Source organism: Chelonia mydas, chromosome 8 (genome assembly GCF_015237465.2).
Source record: "Chelonia mydas isolate rCheMyd1 chromosome 8, rCheMyd1.pri.v2, whole genome shotgun sequence".
Lineage (NCBI taxonomy): Eukaryota > Metazoa > Chordata > Testudines > Cheloniidae > Chelonia > Chelonia mydas.
In genome coordinates, this window is record NC_057854.1 from 9,222,313 (window position 1) to 9,243,787 (window position 21,475).

The 21,475-nt window shown below is 41.6% G+C and overlaps 1 protein-coding gene across 3 annotated transcripts in view; it reads left to right on the top strand.

Moving 5' to 3' along the window:
* The window catches only part of COL23A1 (collagen type XXIII alpha 1 chain), a 351,738-nt gene that overhangs the window by 310,969 nt on the left and 19,294 nt on the right, over window positions 1-21,475 (top strand). For 2 of the 3 annotated variants that reach the window (XM_043552667.1, XM_043552666.1), the window contains exons 9-20: window positions 5,407-5,523; window positions 6,480-6,515; window positions 9,299-9,325; window positions 9,770-9,796; window positions 11,013-11,057; window positions 11,990-12,052; window positions 13,010-13,054; window positions 13,624-13,701; window positions 17,129-17,182; window positions 18,217-18,261; window positions 18,756-18,836; window positions 20,516-20,578. In XM_043552667.1, the coding sequence (XP_043408602.1) occupies window positions 5,407-5,523; window positions 6,480-6,515; window positions 9,299-9,325; window positions 9,770-9,796; window positions 11,013-11,057; window positions 11,990-12,052; window positions 13,010-13,054; window positions 13,624-13,701; window positions 17,129-17,182; window positions 18,217-18,261; window positions 18,756-18,836; window positions 20,516-20,578 (681 nt within the window). Of the gene's footprint in view, window positions 1-3,054; window positions 3,223-5,406; window positions 5,524-6,479; window positions 6,516-9,298; window positions 9,326-9,769; window positions 9,797-11,012; window positions 11,058-11,989; window positions 12,053-13,009; window positions 13,055-13,623; window positions 13,702-17,128; window positions 17,183-18,216; window positions 18,262-18,755; window positions 18,837-20,515; window positions 20,579-21,475 lie in introns of those variants that run through there. The other variant, XM_043552668.1, reaches the window with a different exon arrangement.

The following is a 21,475-nucleotide window of genomic DNA, read 5'->3' on the forward strand; positions in this document are numbered from 1 at the left end:
TAGAGGAAGCTGTGTCACAACTCTGTGTGATGATAATTAAAAAGAATAAAGAATCAGATAGAATAAATAATTGGTGGTAATAATCCAAAAGGATAAATAACTGGTAATGTATCCAATAAGAACCTGATCTGTAAAATAGCATGTTAGGGAAAAGAGCCTATTTAATGCAAAGCTTAATACAAAAATAGTATCACTATTGTGACAGGGTTGGGCCAGATGGCTACAGGAGAGTGATAGAAGGCAGATATATTAGCCCCAGGTTAAGTAGGTTCCTTTTCCCTGGGTAAGGTAACAGGGAAGGTTCCAGAACAATCAGGAATTTTCTGGGAACAATTAATACAGACAGGCTGATTAGAACACCTGCAGCCAATCAAGAAGCTGCCAGAATAAGTTAAGACAGGCAGGCTAATCAGGGCACCTGGGTTTAAAAAGGAGCTCACTTCAGTTTGTGGTGTGCGTGCGAGGAGCTGAGAGTGAGAAGGTGTACTACTGGAAGACCGAGAAGTACAAGCATTATCAGACATCAGGAGGAAGGTTCTGTGGTGAGAATAAAGAAGGTGTTGGGAGGAGGCCATGGGGAAGTAGCCCAGGAAGTTGTAGCTGTCACACAGGTGTTACAGGAGCCACTGTAGACAGCTGCAATCCACAGGGCCCTGGGCTGGAACCCGGAGTAGAGGGTGGGCCCGGGTTCCCTCCATCCCCCTCAACTCCCTACTTGATACCGGAGGAGTTGAAGTGGACTGTGGGTTTCACCGGAGTGGAAGGTCTCTGGCCTGTTCCCCGATCCACTAGGTGGATCAACAGAGACTGCGGGGATTGTTCTTCTTCCTTTCCCCATGCTGGCCAGTGATGAGGCTAACTGAGTGAGCGGCAGATTTGAGCCATGAAAGTGGCCAAATTGAGGGCTGCCATGAACCTCTGAGGCGAGCAAATCCGCCAATAAGCACAGGACCCACCAAGGCAGAAGAGGAACTTTGTCACGCTATGTTGAGTATGGAAAGACTAGAAAAAATAAATACTCATGAATATTCTCGAGAAAACAAACAATGAAAATGAGATCAACGCAAATAAAGATTAACTACTAAAATTCATTGCTATGCACTCTATTTCTGTCCTTGGGTGTAATAAACTTTATTAGGGCTTAATTTTCTATAACCTGCACCTATGTAAAATGTGTGTCCAAAACAGATAATTGCATAAATGGATGTAACTCTTGCTCACATAGTTACCTTATACAGGTACTATGTGCTAATTTTTGAGAACTGAGTGGCCAATTCTGCAAACACTTACACATGTGAGTAACTATCCTTAGTAGCCTACTCATGTGCATAAGTCTTTTCAGGATCAATAACTTTAGCTGTGACCTTTTCTTTCATTTATTTACTGAGAGAGATGAACAGTAGATATTCATCTCATGTTGGATCCCAGCATTATACTGGGAGAGATGAACAGGATGTTACCATAGGGAATTTTTTACCCACCACTTAAATATGGAGTTCTGTTTCTCAAAGGTATGGTTATTCTCTCTAATCAAGCCCCTGTTTTATCCACTCTAGATTTATTGATTGTCCCATATCATATGATCTCATTTTCTCTGACAATACAGATGTGTAGACAAGTGACTTAAACTCAAGTGAGAGATGGACTTGGGAATGTTTAGGCCAGTAGAGATTTGTTGCGTGTGGCCAGTGACATGCTTTGTTCTTGGGAAGGAGAAAATGTTATGCTTTTTGTGTATGTGTTACTGACTGGCCCAAGTAGTAGACTTCTTAGCAGCAGGGCAAAAGACACTATAGTGGGAGTCACTGGAGGACGTCAGGTTAAGGCAAAGTTAAAGGAAAAGTTGTAAGCTTTGCCAGAAATGACGAAGCCACTTCCCGATCTGAAGGTAACAGCCTGGTTGATGATAGCTTAATTGATGTCATATTGGCTTAGCAGTTTAGGAAACAGGAGTTATCATCTGGACATGACATGAAGGTGTCAAGAACTGTGCAACTCAGTCTCATACCCACTCAGCTGCCAATATCCGAGCACTTCCACCTTCAGTTAAGTGTTCAGCGCTTGTCCTCAGCATTGTCAGTGCCCCTTGAAGAAAGATGTTATTGATAATGTGTGTTATATCCCCCTGGTACCTTGGGAAATTATAGAAACACACACTGGCTAGCAACAGGCTGCATGGTTAAGCTGACAAAAATGTTCCCAGAGTCTGTAGTTGAGACGGAAGTTGGAAAAGTATCCCTTGCTATCCTCTCAAGAAAGGAAAACTAGGTGATCTGCACTCACCGAACTCAAATTTCAGATAGAAAGTTAGAACACAAATCTGTCATATTCAGCTCACAATATTTTGACTTAGTTTCATGCACATGAATCTGGTGGGGGAAGAGAGCTCTTAAGAAATGAAATGTTTGCAGCATTATTTTAGCTGTGTTTGGCCCAGGATATGAGAGAGAAGGTGGGTGAGGTAATATCTTTTATTGGACCAGCTTCTGTGGAGATCAAAACTTGCCTCTTTCACCAACAGAAGTTAGTCCAATAAAAGATATTACCTCACCCACCTTGTCTCTTCAGAAATTAAATGTCTTTTGCACTTCTCTATAGATAGATACATATCCAGCTTTTAAAAAGCAGCAATGAATGGTGACATTTTCTTGATTAGATTGTTTTTCATCCAGTAAATTTGTAAGATTTATTAGTAGGTTGGGGGCAGAGGAATCAATTAATATTCATTATGGCTACTGAGGAAATATAATGTATTTGCTATCTGGAGATCGGGGGGATATCTTCCAATGGGCTATATCTTCCATTGTGTCTTGTTGGAATAATGTATTTATTGTATAGTGAAACTCTGACATGTGGGAACCTCTTCTGTACCCTGCCAGCTCTGAATTCCCTCCTCTGCATTAAGCTAATGAAAAGACTTCACTCTCATGTGTATGTTTGCTACTTACAAAGCCTCCAATTGAATCAAAGACCTTAAAGCTCTCACTATTTCTCTTTCTTGGTTATTTCCTCCAGTGTCATTTCTTTATTCCTTGGCGAAGTTACTTTGTAAGATAATATTAGCTGAACCTTTTAAAAATCACTCCCATGCTGTAACCTTTGTCTTGACTTCTTGATCTTTCACGCTCTACGTCTCACTCACCTGGCTAGATGGTTTTTCCTCGCCTCAATCATGGATTTCTCTCTAATGACCAGCATGTCTTTAGCCGACGAATCCTTAAGGTAGATGTGTTGAATCTACGTCTTCTGGCTTGCTGTGCTTCCTTCTGAATTATGTTTCCTTATTAGCTAATAGCACCTTATTGCCATTGTAAGTTATAAATACAATGAGCCAAATCCTGAGAGGCCTGCTCAGTTTTTAACTCAACCAAAATTCCATGTGAACATAGTGAGAGTTCTGCCTATGTAAGGAAGGAGTGAAAACTAAGGCCTTGAGGGTCTGGCTCTTTGTGTGAGTCATGGGGGGGAGTGGGGAAGAGGGGAGATTAAGGATAGTTCTGTATGCTATACTTGCACCATATGAATAATGGTAGTAATCACACAATAAAATAGATCAGTCCAAATCCGCAAGTCTTAACTGGAATTTCTTTACTTAGGTAAAATGCAATGGGAGATTTCCTGGCTGAGACAAAATTGGGTAGAGTCTTCAGGATTTGCAGTGGAATTTTCAAGTCTCTGAGTCATTTAGGAGTATGAATCACATTGAATGGCATAGGATTTGTGCTCCCAATTCACATAGGCACTTCTGAAAATCCCTCCCTGATTTGTGGGTGGACCATATTAAACACAATTCTGTTCCTGTCTTGTTCAGATTGGTATCCTGTCCAGATGTTGTTAAGAGTTATGATCTAACCTTTTCATGGGGATTTTTACTGTTAACTCCGCATGTCAGAACTATCAGCTCGGATCCTAAAGGCTGGGCTATTGGCGTTCACCAGGGGATCAGTAGCTGGTAATCTGAGTAGTGAAATTCATTCTGAGATCAGGAGTGCTCCTGCTTCTGAACAAGCTTTTCTGGCTGTTTAACTGAAACAAGTGTATACTACTAAATTCTTTAGTGTTAAAATTTCAAGTAGAGACGTAGGCTCATCTTTTCTTTATCTCCTGGCAAAGTATGGTGCAAGTGGAGCATTTTAATATCATTACATTTCAGTTGTATTAGAGCAGTGGTTCTCAACCTGTGGCCGCTTGTGGCCCATTCAGCATAGAGCTGCGGCCCATGTGACATCCTCAGAGCCGTACAGGTAGTAATGGATGCAGCCCACGTAACACATTGTAGGCCACATATATGGCCCACAATGGTAAATAGGTTGAGAACCACTGTAGTAGAGGGATGTCATTAAATATGTTTTGATTCCTTTATTATCTACTAAATGGTGGTAGTACAAGTGTTTTCTATGCTCATATTTGCTATGAGGCCCAGTCCTGCACAACTTACTCAGACAAAACTCCTGCTGGAAGCTGTGGGTCAAAATCCTGAATAAGGGATCAGTAAAAACTGAAAAAAAGACCTTAATGGCCCATTGGGAGTCTTGTCTGAATAGGGATAGCGTGATTGGGACATTCAATGTTAAAATCCGTTGGGATAGTCTTTGGAAAAATATGGGTCAGATCAAAGGGAGGTGCTGAGTACTCAACGCTTCTGAAAATCAGGTTATTCCATTGCCTAACTATGGACTGTGGAGCCTAATTTAGACACCCAGTTTTGAAAATCTTTGAAAATCACCCACAGAGCTAACAGGTTCCCTGCATGCCAATAAAACTCTAAGGGGCAAACTTCTCTTGGATATGTGAACAAACCATCAGCTTTGTGCATATATCAGAGATGAGATCTGCTTGGCAGATCTGAGCAGAGAATTTTGACCTACAGTTGTAGCCTTCTAATTAGACACACCCCTGCATGCCACGGTGCTCTTGCAGACTTTGGAGGAATCTGAGTCTTTTCACAGGTTCTCTCTACTGTCTCTTATTTAACCAAACAAAACCTTTCAGTAGCCTACAGTAATTTCACCCAAACCGTGCAGTGTCCCATGTAGTGTTTGGGGCCATTCTTCCAGGATGCTATAATCCTTTACTATAAGGCTGTATCCAAGGCATTCACCTTAAAAAGCATCCAGTCAAATTTGCCTTATTGTCACCATGCATTAAGGTGAGATATGATCCATGATCCACGTGGAAGAGCTCTCCTCACCCACATGTACGCACATGCACCATAACTGGCTGTCTTCAAATCTTAACCATCACTATGGGACAAGCCATTCAAACAATTTTGGCGGTGCTATCAGAAGGACCTATCCCCCTACCATGCCCCCTGCTGGTTTCTCTCCTACTCAGTGTAGTTAGTTTGCCGTTAGCTTTTGTGTTGGTTTTTTTTCACATCACAATGTTTGTCTGAACTTCCTACAGGGTGATCAAGGTCAAGATGGAGCTGCTGGCCCACCAGGTCCCCCAGGACCACCGGGTGCAAGAGGTCCCCCTGGAGATACAGGAAAAGATGGCCCCAGGGGACCACAAGGCCTCCCTGTAAGAGATGATAAATACAGAGTATTCACATTGTAAAACAGAATGGGTGCTCTCTAAGAATGCCCACAATGTACTTCATCTGGGAGCCACCTGGCACAGGGCCATGCCTCTCTGGGCCATGTGGAGGTACTAGTAGGGGAAGGGGATATTAGGAGCCTTTTCCTGCCCTGTGATGCTGCATCAGGATATGCTAGGATTCTCACCTAGCACTTGAGATCATTAGGAAAGGGAGCTATGACATAGGTGAATACAGTATGGCTGCCAGGAGACCAGGTCTGGCAGCTGGGGTGTCTAACCAGGCCCCAGGGTCTCCAGAACTTGCTAGCAGGGAATGTGTGCTTCTCTTTAAAGAGGGCAAAAGTGTGTACCCTACCCTGCAGCATGGCTGCCTGCCCACAGGGCCCATCCTGCATGGTGCCAGCATGCTGGCTCTGGTTACTAGCAGTGCTCACCACTGCTAGGCTTTTAGCCCACAAAGTTTGAGTTTCTCTTTCCCTATCACAACTGGAGGAGAATAGTCACCATAGGTGGCCTCAGAGCTGCTTCTAATGATTCCTCTGGATGTAACCTAATAAGTGTCTTTAATTCTCTATAACTGTCTGGTCGTTAGAGAAATGGTAGCTTCACAATAGGTGAAATTAATTATCCTGGAAAAGTTGTGGGCTAGAGATGGGAGCTGAGGGGGGAGGGAGGCTGTGTAGTATTCTGAGCCGAAAATCAGAAGTCAGAATATTTTTTAAAATTTATAAAAAAGCAAAGTTTATTTCCTCCCTGATGAGTAACCTTCACCCATCCCATTGCAAATCTCCAACTCATTGGTAATTCATTTAAAAAAAAATCAGAATGTAGAATCAACGAACTTCTCAGTAATTATTTTTTAACTTTTTGGAGGATGAAGGGTTTTGGTGCAAATATCCGTAATTCGTTTCACTGACTTGGTTAACCTCTTTCCCCAGGGCTTAAAAGGAGAGCCAGGGGAAGCTGGAGTGATGGTTAGTAGTATTATTCCTGCCATGTTAGTGTCAGCACAAATGGATTCATTATGCTTCATTAGTGTGGAATGTTTGCCTAGCTCAGACATGCATGTAGTTTTTGGTTTGGGTGTCATATTTACTCCCCTCCATAACTACACAGAGCAAATTATTTTGTTTGTGCCATTGCTTGCTAATTAAAAAGTATGCTAAGCTACACATTACCAGAGATGGACAATTGTTGAGCTTAGAAAGTTGTACAGGAAACTGAAGCAATCAGATACTGCCTTGATACTTCAGCCCCCTCAGATGCACCATAAGACCCTACATCACCATAAAGAAAAGAGGTGAGTCTCTTGTCTTCTAGCTCTTCCAAAAAGCTCCTTTGCCCCCACTTTCCCCACCCCTGTCTCCTCTGTGGTCCCCCTGGAGATACAGGAAAAGGTACACGTCCAAAATTTGGATTCTAATTTGTCAAGGAGGTAGTTTTGCATTTTGTGAATTTTGGGGTAGTTTTTATTTCCGCTGAGATTTTTTTTTAATTGGTGAAAATGTTGTTAATGCTACTTACCAGCGTCACTACAGCTACAATGCCAAGATGAGTTTCACAAGTATCTAATTGTGAAATTTGGGAACAGAATCTGGCTGACATGATGATGATTCATTGGTGCCACCCACTTCCCCTAGGACACAGTTTATATTTTTCAGGGGAGGGTTAATTCTTAAGGGACACTGTTGGTAAATGTGGATTATTTTCACTCATTTTCCTACACCTTCCTCAAACCAAGAAAAGAAGGTTGAGAGAAGAAAAAGTTCTGAGCATTGAACTGCGTAGAAGACCATGAAGTATTACACCTTTGCAGCATTAAAAAATATTAGGTTTTGGTTTTGGTTCTTGGGGGATTTTTTACTCCTCTGGATTACCTACTTTGTCATATGCAACAAAAAACAAGATCACTCAGCATCTGAAAGTTGGTCAAAGAACCAGAGAAAAAAATTATCCTGGATATCCCAAGTAAAAGCAAGAGAAGAAGCAGAGAAATCACAGCGAAGACTGTGAAGAATTTATTGTCAACAGACAAAAGAAGGTATGGAAGAGAGAGAGGGCCCCCTGGAGATACAGGAAAAAATGGCCCCAGGGGACCACCCTCGGGGATAGTAAGTGCTGCAAGGACTTTGCCAAATCTACTTGGATGTGTTTGGTTTAGCATAGGTATCACCCACAGTGGAGTGGGTAAGGTCATGTGCAACCACAAAATGGGGAATAACTGGCAAGGTGGTCGTACTGTGGAAAAGGATCTGGGGGGTTATAGTGAATCACAAATTGAGTCAAAAATGGAATGCAGCTGTGAAAAAGGCTGATATCATTCTGGAGTGTGTTAACAGGAGTGTTGTATGTAAGACACGGGAAGTAATTGTCCTGCTCTACTGGTAAGACCTCAGTGGGAGTACTGTGTCCAATTCTGGGCACCACACTTTGGGAAAGATGTGGTCAAATTGGAGATAGTCCAGAGAGCAACAAAATCAATAAAAGGTTTAAAAAAAACCTGAAGAAACTTAAAACACAAAACAAAATTGGGCATGTTTAGTCTTGAGAAAAGAAGATTGAGGGGGGACCTGATAAGTTGTCAAATACGTTAAGGGCTGTTATAAAGAGGATGGGGCTCAATTGTTCTCTATGTCCACTGAAGGTAGGACAAGAAGTAACTGGCTTAATCTGCAACAAAGGAGATTTAGTCTAGATATTCAGAAAAGCTTTCTAACTGTAGGGGTAATTTAACTCTGGAATAGGCTTCCAAGGGACGTTGTGGAATCCCCATCTTTGGGGGTTTTGAAGAACAGGTTAGACAAACACCTGTCAAGAATGATCTAGGTTTACTTGGTCCTGCCTTAGAGCTGGGGGCTGGACTTGATGACCTCTTGAGGTCCCTTCCAGCCCAACATTTCTATGATTCTGTGGTGACGCTAGCACTGTAATGAACTGACTGTTTACTCTCTATCACCTTTTAAATTGAACAGTAGTTCATTTCCACCTGTTACAACAACTCAAACAGCTCTAAATTCATCTCCTCAAACCATGGAGTGAAGGGATTTCCTTCCCAGCTAGGTACAGTTGTTGTAAAGCCTTTTGGACCGTTTTCCCCTTCCTCGCATAGGATAGCCACTTGGAAACCTGTCTGTTAAGATCCTGAAACCCACTCTAAATAACTAGTGTTGCTGACTCACAATGTGACAATAGATCATGGCAGTTGTGCCTGTTTATGTCAGGGATGAATTTGTCCCACCGCCTGGAATCTAATCTATATTATCTCATAAACAGCTATATTTACAAACTACTCTAATGCTGCTTTACTGACCAATCACCTGCTTCCCCACCAGCAGATTATTGGAAAGCACTGATGTTGTGGACATCCTCCGTTGACCATATTTTTGAGTCCCACTATGGAATATAAAATAGCCGACATAACCAAGCTCAACAAGTTCACCTGTAACATTTCAATTATTTGTTCTGTGCAGAGGTCTAGCATGGAGTTATGGTACTGAGTCAGGTTCCAAAACACTTTATGGGTCATTTTTCATACATAAAATATAAATCTTTAGGGAGCATTTTCTTTACTATTTGTGGTGTAAAGTGCATTGATACTGAGAGTGTTTGTCTGTAGTAATGTTGATAAATAACAAAAACAGACATAGGCATCCTCGCCATTTTCTACAGAGCTGTAAACATTTGTAGACATATATTTTTAAATCCTGTTATGCTTTTATTTCCAAATAAATATACTGATAAATTTGACTTTTAACAGGGTGTAAGGGGACCTTCAGGACTAAAGGTAGGTGGTAAACAGTTTATTATACCTCTAATTTTAACAAGGCAAGAATCTTCAAAATGCCTGTATGTGCCTGGGCAGGGTTGCACACATTTTTTTCAGTTTGATGTAATCTCCTCCTCATCAGTTGCATCTAAGAATTCCAGGGAATCAAATTGGCCATAACCTGGAAACTGAAAAGTTAATTTTTTGTTGCATCTTCTGGACAGAAAGTATGCTAATTGTTAAGAGAAGTAAAACAATGAAATTTCAAATGAGGAGGGGGGAATTTGCTTTTTTAATTTTAGCATACTGTAGGCACACTGGATTTTTTGGCATTTCAGGAGAAGATAATGTAGATCAATAGCAGAACAATATTTCCACTTCAACTGATAATTTTAAAAATGAATATGATTATTTCATGTTATCTCTCTCTTATTTCCCTTCCTTTATTTTTCGTTTTTGAAGGGTGAGCCTGGTTTTCCAGGGAGAAAGGTAAGATATTGATTCTTCTTCCTTTTTAAAAAAAAAAAAGTTCACCACCACACAAAATGCTTAGTGAGCCATTTGTAGAAACAAGGTTCAACAAGGCCCTAGTCATGGTTGATTGCACTGATTCACACTTTATATTCTTCAAGATTTCTAGCACATGTTCAATTAAAGAACAGCAATTCTGTGACCTTGAAACAGACATTGTTGTGCCATCAGCAAGTTTTTCATTATGGTGATCAGCCCAGAAGCAGTAATTACATTAGCCCCATCGACAAAGAATAAAATAGCCAAAATGCCACACAAGATTGTAGATGTGAGCCCTTTTGCTGAATTAATTGAAAATAAAATGGGTGAATTTTTGAGAATGCTTCTCTCCATCAGGCCAGCATTGGTCAGTCTGAATCTCTCGTAGGACTGACCAAACAAAGACATCACCGTACTCTGAGGAGCGGAGCCCACTGGACATAATCTCTGTGTTTGGAAAAGTATACTCTCTGGCAAGGAAGGAGAGCAGCTTACACACACACTGTCTGCTCTTTTACAGGATACTGGCCTTTCATCGAGGAGGACAAACTGTTGCTCTGAGTAGCCCACTGAAAACCAGGGAGCCTTGCATGAGCAATCCTGTCTATCCAGTTTTTATACTGGTGCCCAAGGCTGTTCTATATCAATGCCTCCCAGAGAATTGAAACCAAAACTCCAAAAGGCTCATGCCTTATTTCCTCCTTACTTCCCTTAAGGCAATCAAGGACTTGTGTGTTTCTGGGCAGAATTTGGCTCCGAATCTTCAATATATAAGGGTTAAACTCTATCATTCTCTAGTTATGAACAATCTTTAATTTAAATGTAACAATGAAAGCAAGTGACTAAGTGACTAGCTAAACCTGTGAATCTCCTTTTTGACAAGTTAGAATTTTTAGTGAATATAATGCAGTCAATTTCCAAAATGCAGGTAGAATCTTCATGTATATTATGGGCCAGATTTGCAAAGGCCTGTTGACTTCCAATCAGAGTTAGGCACTTAACCTGCTTAGGCTCTTATGAAAATCCCAATTGGCACCTAAAAACCCTGTAAATCTGGCTCTATCCCATGAGCGCATCAGAGTTATGGTGATAAATATAATTGAGCTCTTACCCAGTGGTAACATTGGCTGGCATATTGACACCTGTGTATTTTCACGGTTTAATAGACACACTATGTATATTTTTATTTCACCAGGGTGATGATGGGATCCCAGGACAGCCAGGGCTTCAAGGGCCTAAGGTAAATTTCAGCTCTATATCTGTCTGCCTGGTGGCTATTTTTACCATCTGGTACCCCTTGCTGGCCAGATATCACAGTCAATGCAGATTGCTCCTAAAGCAGAGAGTCATAAGCAGACACTTTTGATCTGAAACTAAAAAGAACAAAAAAGGAACAATAGACGTGTAATCTATACACCTAGGGTATTAATGCCAATTAAAATATTTTCACTTGTCGTTTGTTATCTGTTGACTTGAAAGTGCTGACAGTCACTAACTAAATGATAACATAGGGTTTGTCTACACTGCCATCAAGGGGGCATATTTGCAGCTTTTGGGGACATGCCTGCACTTGGGTACCTAGTACCTTGGGTACCTGAGCAGTGAAGCTGCAGCAGCACAAGCTTCAGCACAGGCTAACCCTGCAAGTCATAACTCAGATTATTAAATTAATGAATTCACAGTTGTGATTGCGATGCAGACATACGCTACAAGTTGTCATTTAGAACCTGATCTTGCAGAACTGAATCAAGCAAAGCCAGTGGGAATTTCCTTGACGTGGGAATTCAGGATGTATGTGGTCTTTATAATAACTTCACTTCAAGAGTATAGCAGACTCGGTTCTGTGGAAGTTTCCCATTGTTCACATGTTCATGGTGGCTGCCTACTAGGGACGAGGTTTGCTGGTGAATGTGTCCTCCCCTACTGCGTTTGAAAGCCTGAAAGCTTTATTTTAGTTTTTCAAATTCCCTTTTGGGCATGGGCAGCACTTGAAGACCTTTTAGAATAAAAGCAAAGCTTTGATCATTCCAGTATCTGTGTAGAAGTTTAAGATAAGGCAAAAGTACTGTAACCTTAAGAAAATTGCTTTCTGTCCTATCAAGTTAGACTTAAGATGTTTTGGCTTCAGAGTTCATATCTGGTAAGGTTCAGTGTGAATTATCTTATTTTCAGGGAGAGCAAGGAAGCACAGGTCCCAAAGGAGAGAGAGGAATAGATGGATTGCCAGGATCAAAGGTAAATAAAACACATGTTCATTAAGCTGGAAGTTGGTCACAACAGCATTGAGGCAGTGGGTTTCAGTTTAACAAGAGTTTTAAACTTTTGTTTTCTAAAAATTGCATTAAAATGGCAAAAACCAAAACATTGCCTGTAAACTTTCACTAACATTTTACCTTTTTATGGTGGGTTGAGACAGAGAATAGAGTTCCAAAATCACCACTTTCTGACATTTTTGGCTGCATTGTCTTGCAAGAAATCTGAAGATTCTGTCCTCTGCTTTGCATGTTTTGATTAATACTATATCCATTTTACATAGTTAGCATTAGTGTGTCTCACAGTTTTACTTTTTCTTCACAACTGAAAAGAAATGCACCAATATGACCAGGCTGTATTGAGCAGTGACAACATAACATGTCTGCCCTTCATGATCAGCTGTTCCTCTACAGCTGCTTTTGCTTTAATGGAATCTGCATCCAAGTATGTTTCTGCTCAGAGCAGTCATACTCCCCATCATGCATAAAACTATTCAAAACTAAGGGCTGGAGACAACCTTAGCCATTCTACTTCTAAATCCATAGTAGCAGTGCTGATTTGTGCTTGCTGGTACTTCTGCTTCAAGCTGGTATCACTCTATTAGGAACTCTTACTTTCAGGTTTAAATGCTTAGCTATTGAAATGGCATCACTTTGTGACTCGGAAATACATTAAGTCAAATCTATATAAATGGTTTTGCTGTCTTATATCTGATCAGGCTGGGTTCTTTTGTTGCCAGCTAGATTATTTTAAGGTTATTTTAGCAAGGCATATGCTTCTAAATATCTAAAATCCATTTGTTCTTGACCAATTGGAGTTTCCTATTGAGACTGTACTTTTACCTAAAATAAGTATTTGACATGCAGTAAATGACTTTTTTCATAATACTTCTGACTTTCCTTATTATTTCTGAATAATAAATGTGATGTTCATTTTCAGGGTGATCCTGGGGAGAGAGGAGGAGATGGACCCATTGGACCAAAGGTATATGATCGTTTGTTTTTGCCTCACTAATTTAGACTCTTGTATTCTCCTTAACATGGGTCAGTTTCCTCCATCCAACTCTGTCATCTGTTGCCATATAGTTGAAGGGTTCAGTACTGCATAAGAATAATATGGAAGATGGAGCATATTAAAATAAATCACCATACAGATATTGAGCCAAATTAATGCAGATAGCTCCTGTGAAGTCAATTAAGTTGCATCCAGTTTTACTATTGACCTCAGAGAGGTGCTGACCACTTGCTGTCACTGAAAGATCCCATGACGTTTTTTCATAAGAATGAGGCTGTACCAGTCAAATTCCAGCTTAGGTAATTACATTCTGCCTGTCACTCAACTTATACTTCCAGGTCCTTTCAGACTTTGCTCTGTATAGTTGCATTCTTGGTATCGATTGCATGGGTAATATTTATATGGAGACAAATACCAAAGTATCTAGGGGCCAAAATAGTACTTAACCCTGTTCTAGCTGTTGTTTTCATGCTGCCCACATTTCAGGGGGTAACACCACAGCTGTTACCACAAAATTTGCAATTTGCCTTTGTCTCCAGGGTCCACCTGGCCTGAAGGGTGAACAGGGAGATACTGTAATAATTGACTACGATGGCAGAATCCTGGATGCACTCAAGGTACCTCTGCAATAAGATGATGATGATAATTTGTTGTGTGCTCCTGTTCTTAATTGGAATTGAATTAACCAGCTGAGATTACGGCACCAATTGAAATCCAGTGAATCTGAGAGAGAACTGATCTTGAGACATATGCTAGAGTAGCTTGGGGAAGTTAGTTTACCCTGCAGAGTTTGGTTGATGCAGTGATCAGGACCTTGCAGACTGATGAGCAAGAATTGCAAGATAGCTAGGAAGGTTGAACCTCACATTGTCCACACAGGACCCTCTCTTTCCTCAAGCTACTCCTTCCCCACTGATCACCGTAGATCTGGGCCTGAGAGAAGCCCCATAATCATTAGCATGGCTGCTGGGAAAGACACCCAAAAGCCAAGATGCCCCAAAACTGCTAGTGTGTATTGTTAGGGAATCCCTGTGCTAAGGATTTTGAGGCTTCTTACAGTCCCAACAGAATAGTGCTGTCTGGCAGTGGGAGCAGAAGTGTTTTCCTTGCTCTACTGGGAGTGGGGGAGTCATCACACCCTGCAGAAGATAGAAGAGGGGAACAGGGACATAGTGGACATAGTTGCCTAAACCATATAGCCATACCCAAGGCACTTCTTTGTAGGAATGACCACACAGTGCCCCCAGAGATGTGGGGAAATGGTGAAGGTCACCCAGTCTCTAGGAAGAAATGGGGAGCCATTAGGCCAATGCTTCCTCCTGACCTAGGAGGCCATTTAAGGAACAAGGGTGGCCTGGCAGGAGGGCTGAGTGAGAGGACAGAGGGCATCAGGTACGTTCCTAGGAGTTTGCAGTGTTTGGAGACCACGCTGATGTGTGCACTAGAGAGGGCTTGGTTAGATGGATGTACAGAAGCAGCACAGACTACCTCAGCCTGATTTGCTAATGTTTACAATATGGGCCAAGGTGCATGAACATATTGAGTCACTGTGAGTGGGTTTGAGGTCAGATGCCACTCTGTTCCCTGTTAAGCATGCAGGCGTAGCCTGTGGTATCATCAAATCGTAGGACTGGAAGGGACCTCGAGAGTCCCCTGCACTCATGACAGGACTCAGTATTATCTAGACCAATTAGACTAGGTATTAGCTAAGGCTCCAGGCTAAAGCAGCCACAACAGTAGGAACAAGAGGTTTTCCCGCTCAACTGCTGCAGGGTGGAGAGGAAATGCAGAGGGAAATTGACACGTTTGTCCCTAGAAGACCTGTTTGGGGACTAAGGGAAGCAAGCCAATCAGGTGTTCTTACTCCCAACTAAGCAGAGACTGTAGGAGTAGTAGTCATCCAGCCCCAGAAGATACTGGAGCTAAGAGTACAGAGGGATTGCAGGCCCCAGCAGGACTGTGTCAGCCTGGTGCTGATTGGGAGTGGAAGGACTGAGTGCAGTGACAAAACTTGACCCAGGAGCCCTGAAAAATCTGCAAATGTAAATCAAGTTTCAGAGTCACCACAAAACCTTGAATCAGGTGAGTCTCAGGATTTGCGGCAAACATTTTGCATAGCACCCCCCTAGAGACGACTGAAGTACTTGTTCTCTAAATGACACAAAAGTGACTTGAGCCAAATCTGATCTGTGCCCATGACTATAGTGAGATCGTACATGTAAAGGAGGGTACCATTTGCCCCTTTGTCTCTGTCAGTTATATAAAATGAAAACAATAAGACAAAGTATCCAGAAGGAAAATTTCCTGAAGTTCATGTAAAGGAAAATGATGCCCCCGTTGTGTAGCCTGTATTTGCTATGCAAGAGAAGAAGTGAGACCACGTTTAATGCTGCCATTTAGCAAAGATTAAAGAAGCTGAGTAGAATAAATATTTAATTACAGACACATTTGAAAACCATTTTATTGTTTTATAACAGGCTGCAGGGAAACATAAAGTGATGGTAATTACTGTATGCCAGATGTCTACATGGGTTGCTTGGACAGAATAGCACAGCATGTGGCCTTGTGAATGGAATTTGTGGACTGAGATCATTGGAAAGCTTCCACCAAAAGTTTGGAGTTTCAGTTTACTAACAAAATGACCCACGGTCTCTGAGTCGGTTGAGTTTCATGTGTGCTGCATGTTGAGATGCTCAGGGGTATATTATTAAAATGTCACTGACCTTGCCTTTACCGTTCTTCTGCTTATTCACTGGGATCTCAGCCATTTCTCCTATTTACCCATTCATTGCTTCTCAGTGAACAGGCCTCTTAAAAACTGTTTTGTTTAAATGTAACCTTGTGAAGTACAACAATGGGGACTAGGAGCTCAGAATAATGCAACATGTTGCTGGTTGGTTTTCAAGCTGAAGGGGTAGGTGTCTGATGTGGTGCCATTTAGGGATCCCTTATAAATGACAAAATACATCCCCATCAAAGGGTTTTCAAACTCCTGCTTTGCAAAGGTCTCTAGTAAGAAGAATAGTTTACATGAGCTTGCAAACTTTTAGCAGAAGGTTTTCCTGCTCTTACTATTCATGTACACTTTTCTGTTTCCACTACTTTTTAATCACTTCATATGTGGCATAATGGAACTCATGTTTCACCTACCAGTAGAGTTGAGTTGAATTGGCTGGTTGATTTCAAACATCATGGTCACGTTGAGCCATAGATAGGCAAAATTCCCTCATCTAGTCTACTGTCCATCTGAATTGGTAGGCACCATTCCTCTTGGATGTGTTTCCAGCATAGGATTGGCCAGTAATGAGGGGATGGAAAAAGTAAGATCCCCACAGGCAGGGCCGGCTCCAGGCACCAGCTTTCCAAGTGGGTGCTTAGGGCGGCATTGAGAAAGGAGCGGCACTTCCTCCGGCCGCAGCAGCAAATCGGCGGCAGCTTCTTCCTTTTGCCGGCCACAGCGGCAGTTTTTTTCACTTCTTGGGGCGGCAAAAACTGTAGAGCCAGCCCTGCCCACAGGCAACAAGACAGATTTTGGACCAGATCTACTTATATCTAGAAATGTGTGCCTTTTAAGCACGTGTATTTCAGTGCTACAATGGCCCTCTACACCAGATTGGACACAGTCTTTTTTGAGTTAACATTTCCTGTGATGTGGGAAACAGCCTTGTCTCTTTAATATTAGCTGATCTTGTCATGGACATTTGTCCTATGATAAGTTAGACAAACATTACTATAAATCTATGGCTACATCCACACTTGGAGTGTGTGTGGGGGGGTGATTTCCAGCTTGTGTGGGTATACTGTGGGTACTAGCCTGTGCCAGTGCTTGCTGCTGCCCCTGCTACCTCAAGTATGCTACCATTTTCAGCATCCCAGCATGATGAGATCAAGCTGGGAATCACACCCCTGGCTTCAAGAGTAGACGTAACCTATAAGAGAAGCTGCGGTCATGGTTGATCCCCAGAGTGAAGTGAACGTGTGCTGGATTAGTAACGATACTCTAGACAGTTATATTTATGCCACCTTTCTTTGCTGTGTTTTCAGGGCCCACCAGGTCCCCAGGGGCCACCAGGCCCTCAAGGAGCTCCAGGACCAAAGGTTGGATTGACCTCTGTTATACAGCATGCAGCAGATACTGTGCCCCCTCGCCACATCCTGACATCGATCCTCATGCAAACCTCCTATCAAAATCAATGGGAGTTCTCCATGTGGAACTATGGCGGGATGTGTCCCCTTGTGATGACATCTTAGAGCAAGACTGGAGAAATGTCTCTCAGATCACAAAGGGTGGGAGGCAGGAAAGGACTGAACCTGGGTATTTTAACTCATGAGTCTGTCTGCAGGAAAGAGAGCATTCTAAATTCTCCTCCTCTCTGAAGAACAGAAGCCTTTTACCTAGATGCAGAAGTATATTTGTTTGTTTTTTTTCTCTGCATCGCTGGGCCAAAACCCTTCTGCTGGCCTTGTCTGAATGAATGTGTTTTACTGTACTTGGAAGTGAGCCCATTCACATTCCTGTATATATTGGAGTGAAATTCAGGCCCCACTGAAGTCAATGGGAGTTTTGCCATTGAACTCAGTGGAGTCTGGATTACGCCCATTGATAAAGAAAATGCTTGTGAGTATGCACTGTGCTTGGCTATTGATCATCCTAAGTTCTAAGTTTTATCTTGTTTTCTCCTATCAGAAGCCATGTTCTCACACCTAGCATGTCTTAGTGTTTCGCATACACATATTTAGTATCTTATAGTACCAGCACCAGTACCATCCACTCTTTGTGAAATGGTCACCCTCATTCACGGTCAAGATCAATAGGCCATAAATAATAGTCAGTCAGTTATAATTTCTTATAACAAATATGCACAAAAGTATCTTACTAGGAAATGATATTTAGATTGGTTCAGAATAATGTATATCTCTGCCCATCAGTTCAATCCAAATTCTACTTGACTAATGAAACCTGGTACTTCACTTGAAATAAAAAGTTGCCATTTTCTACCTCACGCTGCTCATAAGCTGATGCCCATAAGACTCCATACAAAAAGAGAATTTACTTTTACATCCAGTTCTTTTGTGAAATTATTTTCTGGTTTCATTTGATGTTATACCTTTATCCGTTTGTACTGCTTTAGGGGGAGCTTGGATTGCCTGGCCCACCTGGCGTGGATGGGGAAAAGGTACTAGATGTGTGTGGTTTATAGAATTGTGACTGTTGTGGTATGACAGTAGGAGTTGAGTTAAAAGAATTCCTTACGTAGCCATGCTAAGTGCAGTTTGCAAAACTAAATCTGTGCGTGCAAAGACAGCAATCTTCATTGCCTTTTGCTTATGGCCCCTTCAGTCAGTTATCAGTCTACAGGATGCTGTTCAGATCCCACACAAGTTGAATTAGTTTTGTGTAGCTGATGAGACACTCTCTCAAATTCTTTAGTAAATCTTAAATTTCAGCATTCTCTTCAGCCACTAAATTAAATTCTACTGCACTGCAAAATCAGTATTTACAATGTTTAATATTAAGGGATGTTTACTGATGTGTACTGAAGAAGTAGTAATATGGAGAAGAGGGAGCGAAAGGGGGAGGTATCTGCTGCCCTTTTATATTTAGATAGATCTGTATCTATAGATATAGATCTACCTTTCTCCTAATAAAGCTCTGTTCTGTGACCTGCAGGGATCTAAAGGAGACCCAGGAAACCCTGGGATAATGGGACAAAAAGGAGAGATCGGAGAAATGGGCTTGTCTGGCCTACCGGTATGTCTGTCTGTCAGTATATATACATTGGGCTTATTGCCTCCAGCATATTGTTTCCATAGATGTGTTATATATCTAGATGCTTTGTTAGTTTAAATTACATCCCTATCAAACCAATATTGCTGTTAACTCATAAGCTTAGTTCTCCTTGTTAATAGTAATATTAATTCTATGATATGTCAGAACTCTCAAGGAGCTGAAGAAATATTTGCAAATGGCATTGCTTAGCTAACATCACTTTTAGAATACGTGAAATGATTCACTGACGGAAAACAAAGGTGATTAACTGAATAAGAAGAGGTACATTTTTAGCAAGGGGCATAAGGAGTGAGCTGCATGTTCACCACCACTGTTGTTTCTTCAGCAGTGATACTATAATCAGTACAGGAAGATATGATTATTATTGTACAAACTTATGCTAGGCATTCTCCCCATGTTCTTCTTTCTCCATCTATGTGTTTTGTATCTTGAGTAGCAGTCACGAAAGATACCTTGTTCTTCAGCCTGTTTTCCATCAGTACTGTAATGTAAGTTGAAAAATGCACTAGCTCTTGGAAAATCTGAAGCAAACTCACATGAGGGGACAGAATTGTGTTGATTTAATAAGGAACAATATGTGATGTCTCAAGAGGTTTTCGATGGAAGTTGAAGAAACACATTCTCAGCTCCCCAAAGAACATAGTTCTCATAGACCCATGCAAAGCACTTAAAATTACGTGCTTAACTGCCATTTGAAGTCAGTGGGACTTAGGCATGCCAGTGCCTAAGTGATGCAGTTCTGGGTGCCACACTTTTTAGGAAAGATGTGGACAAACTGGAGAGAGTCCAGAAGAGAGCAACAAAAATGATAAAAGGTTTAAAAAACCTGGCCTGTGAGGAAAGGTTAAAAAAACTGGGCATGTTGAGTCTTGAGAAAAGAAGTCTGAGGCGGTACATGATAGTCTTCAAATATTTTGAGGGCTGTTGTAAAGAAAATGGGGATCAATTGTTCTCTGTATCCACTGAAGGTAGGACAAGAAGTGATGGACTTAATCTGCAGCAAGTGAGATTTTGGTTAGATACTAGGAAAAACTTTCTAGCTATAAAGGTAGTTACACTCTGGAAGCTTCCAAGGGAATTTGTGAAATACCCGTCATTGGAGGATTTTAAGAAGAGGTTAGACAAACACCTGTCAGGGATAGTCTACGTTTACTTGGTCCTGCCTCAGCCCAGGGACCTGGACTTGATGACTTCTTGAAGTCCCTTGCACGCTTTTTTAGGGCTTAGAGTTAAGTATGTGCTTAACTGCTTTGCTGAATCAGAGCCATAAACATTAAGGATCCAATGGTGCAAGTTGCCCCGTGTAGGAGAAGATCAAGGCAGCTCTGTGGTGATGGCGGGGGGGATCGGGTCTACTCATGCAGAACACAACATGCAGGATCAGAGCCTGACAAGTCTGTGTCATCCCTGAGCTTCAGCAAGACAATGGAAACAGTAGTTTTCCCAGTAGGGAGGCCATGTTAAAAACCTTATTTCAGCAAAATGCCCTTCACTTATGTAACAGTCCCACTGTAGTGAATGAAAATTTTGCTTGAGTAAAGACTTCAGGATAAGGTGAAGAAAATATATTTTTCTCTCTTTTTATAGCCTTTTTGGAAGCCTGGGATGTGTAAACTCAGCATTATATTTTTACCATTTAGGGAATTGATGGGCCAAAAGGAGAGAGAGGAGAAACCGGATCCCCATGTTTGCAGAACAATCATGTAAGACATTAGCACAGTGTTGTTGATACTCTCAGTATTAAAAGAAGTTGGCGTGTGCATAGGCTGCAGTTATATTTTTAGTTCTTTAGGTACAGTAATGGTAATGAGCAAAACACTGCATTTTCAACTAGAACTGATGCACAATTCTTCGTCACAGATGCAAAGTTAATGTTCTTTTTAGCCTTGGATTGTACATTGATCACTGAAGTGTTGAGCAGCGATGTGGTAATTAAGTGCTATTCTTGTGACTTTATTGCCGTTTTACAGTATATACACACATATTGTGTTTAAAAAATAATTAAAAATGAGCAAAGTTGGTTTCAATTAAAGCTTTTTATTAATTACACCAGAACTGAGATTATTTGCTTTTAGTCAAATAGGAAGCCATTCTTCTCAGGTCAACATGAAAAGGGATAGATTCCTAAGAAAATTAGAGAAATCACATTTCAGGCACTTGTATTTTGTGACTAGAAAATGGATTGAGTTTGAATAGGTTCTTCAGTTGTTTAGGGCCGGATCCACAAAGGTACTTAGGTGCCTAAGTCCTGTTTTTAGGCACCACTATGATCCAGCTTGGCTGCTGCCTCACCTTGTAAGCACCTAAACTCACTCAGCACCTAAACTTTTACAGTAAAAGTTCCCTTGGTGCCTGCCTCTAGGCCCCAGCGTGATCCAAGAACAGGGGGAAGATAGGCACTCTACGCCTAACTTGCCACTAGGGCCCCGTCAGGTAGGTATGCTCAGAGGCCACCTAGCTCTACACAAAATCCTGAGAGCGGGAGGGAGGACATCCCTGATCTCCTTTAGCTCAGTGGATAGGGTGCTCACCTGGGATGTAGTAGACCACTAGTTCAAGTTCCCCCTCTGCCTGATGAGGAGAAGAGGTTAGAGTAGAGA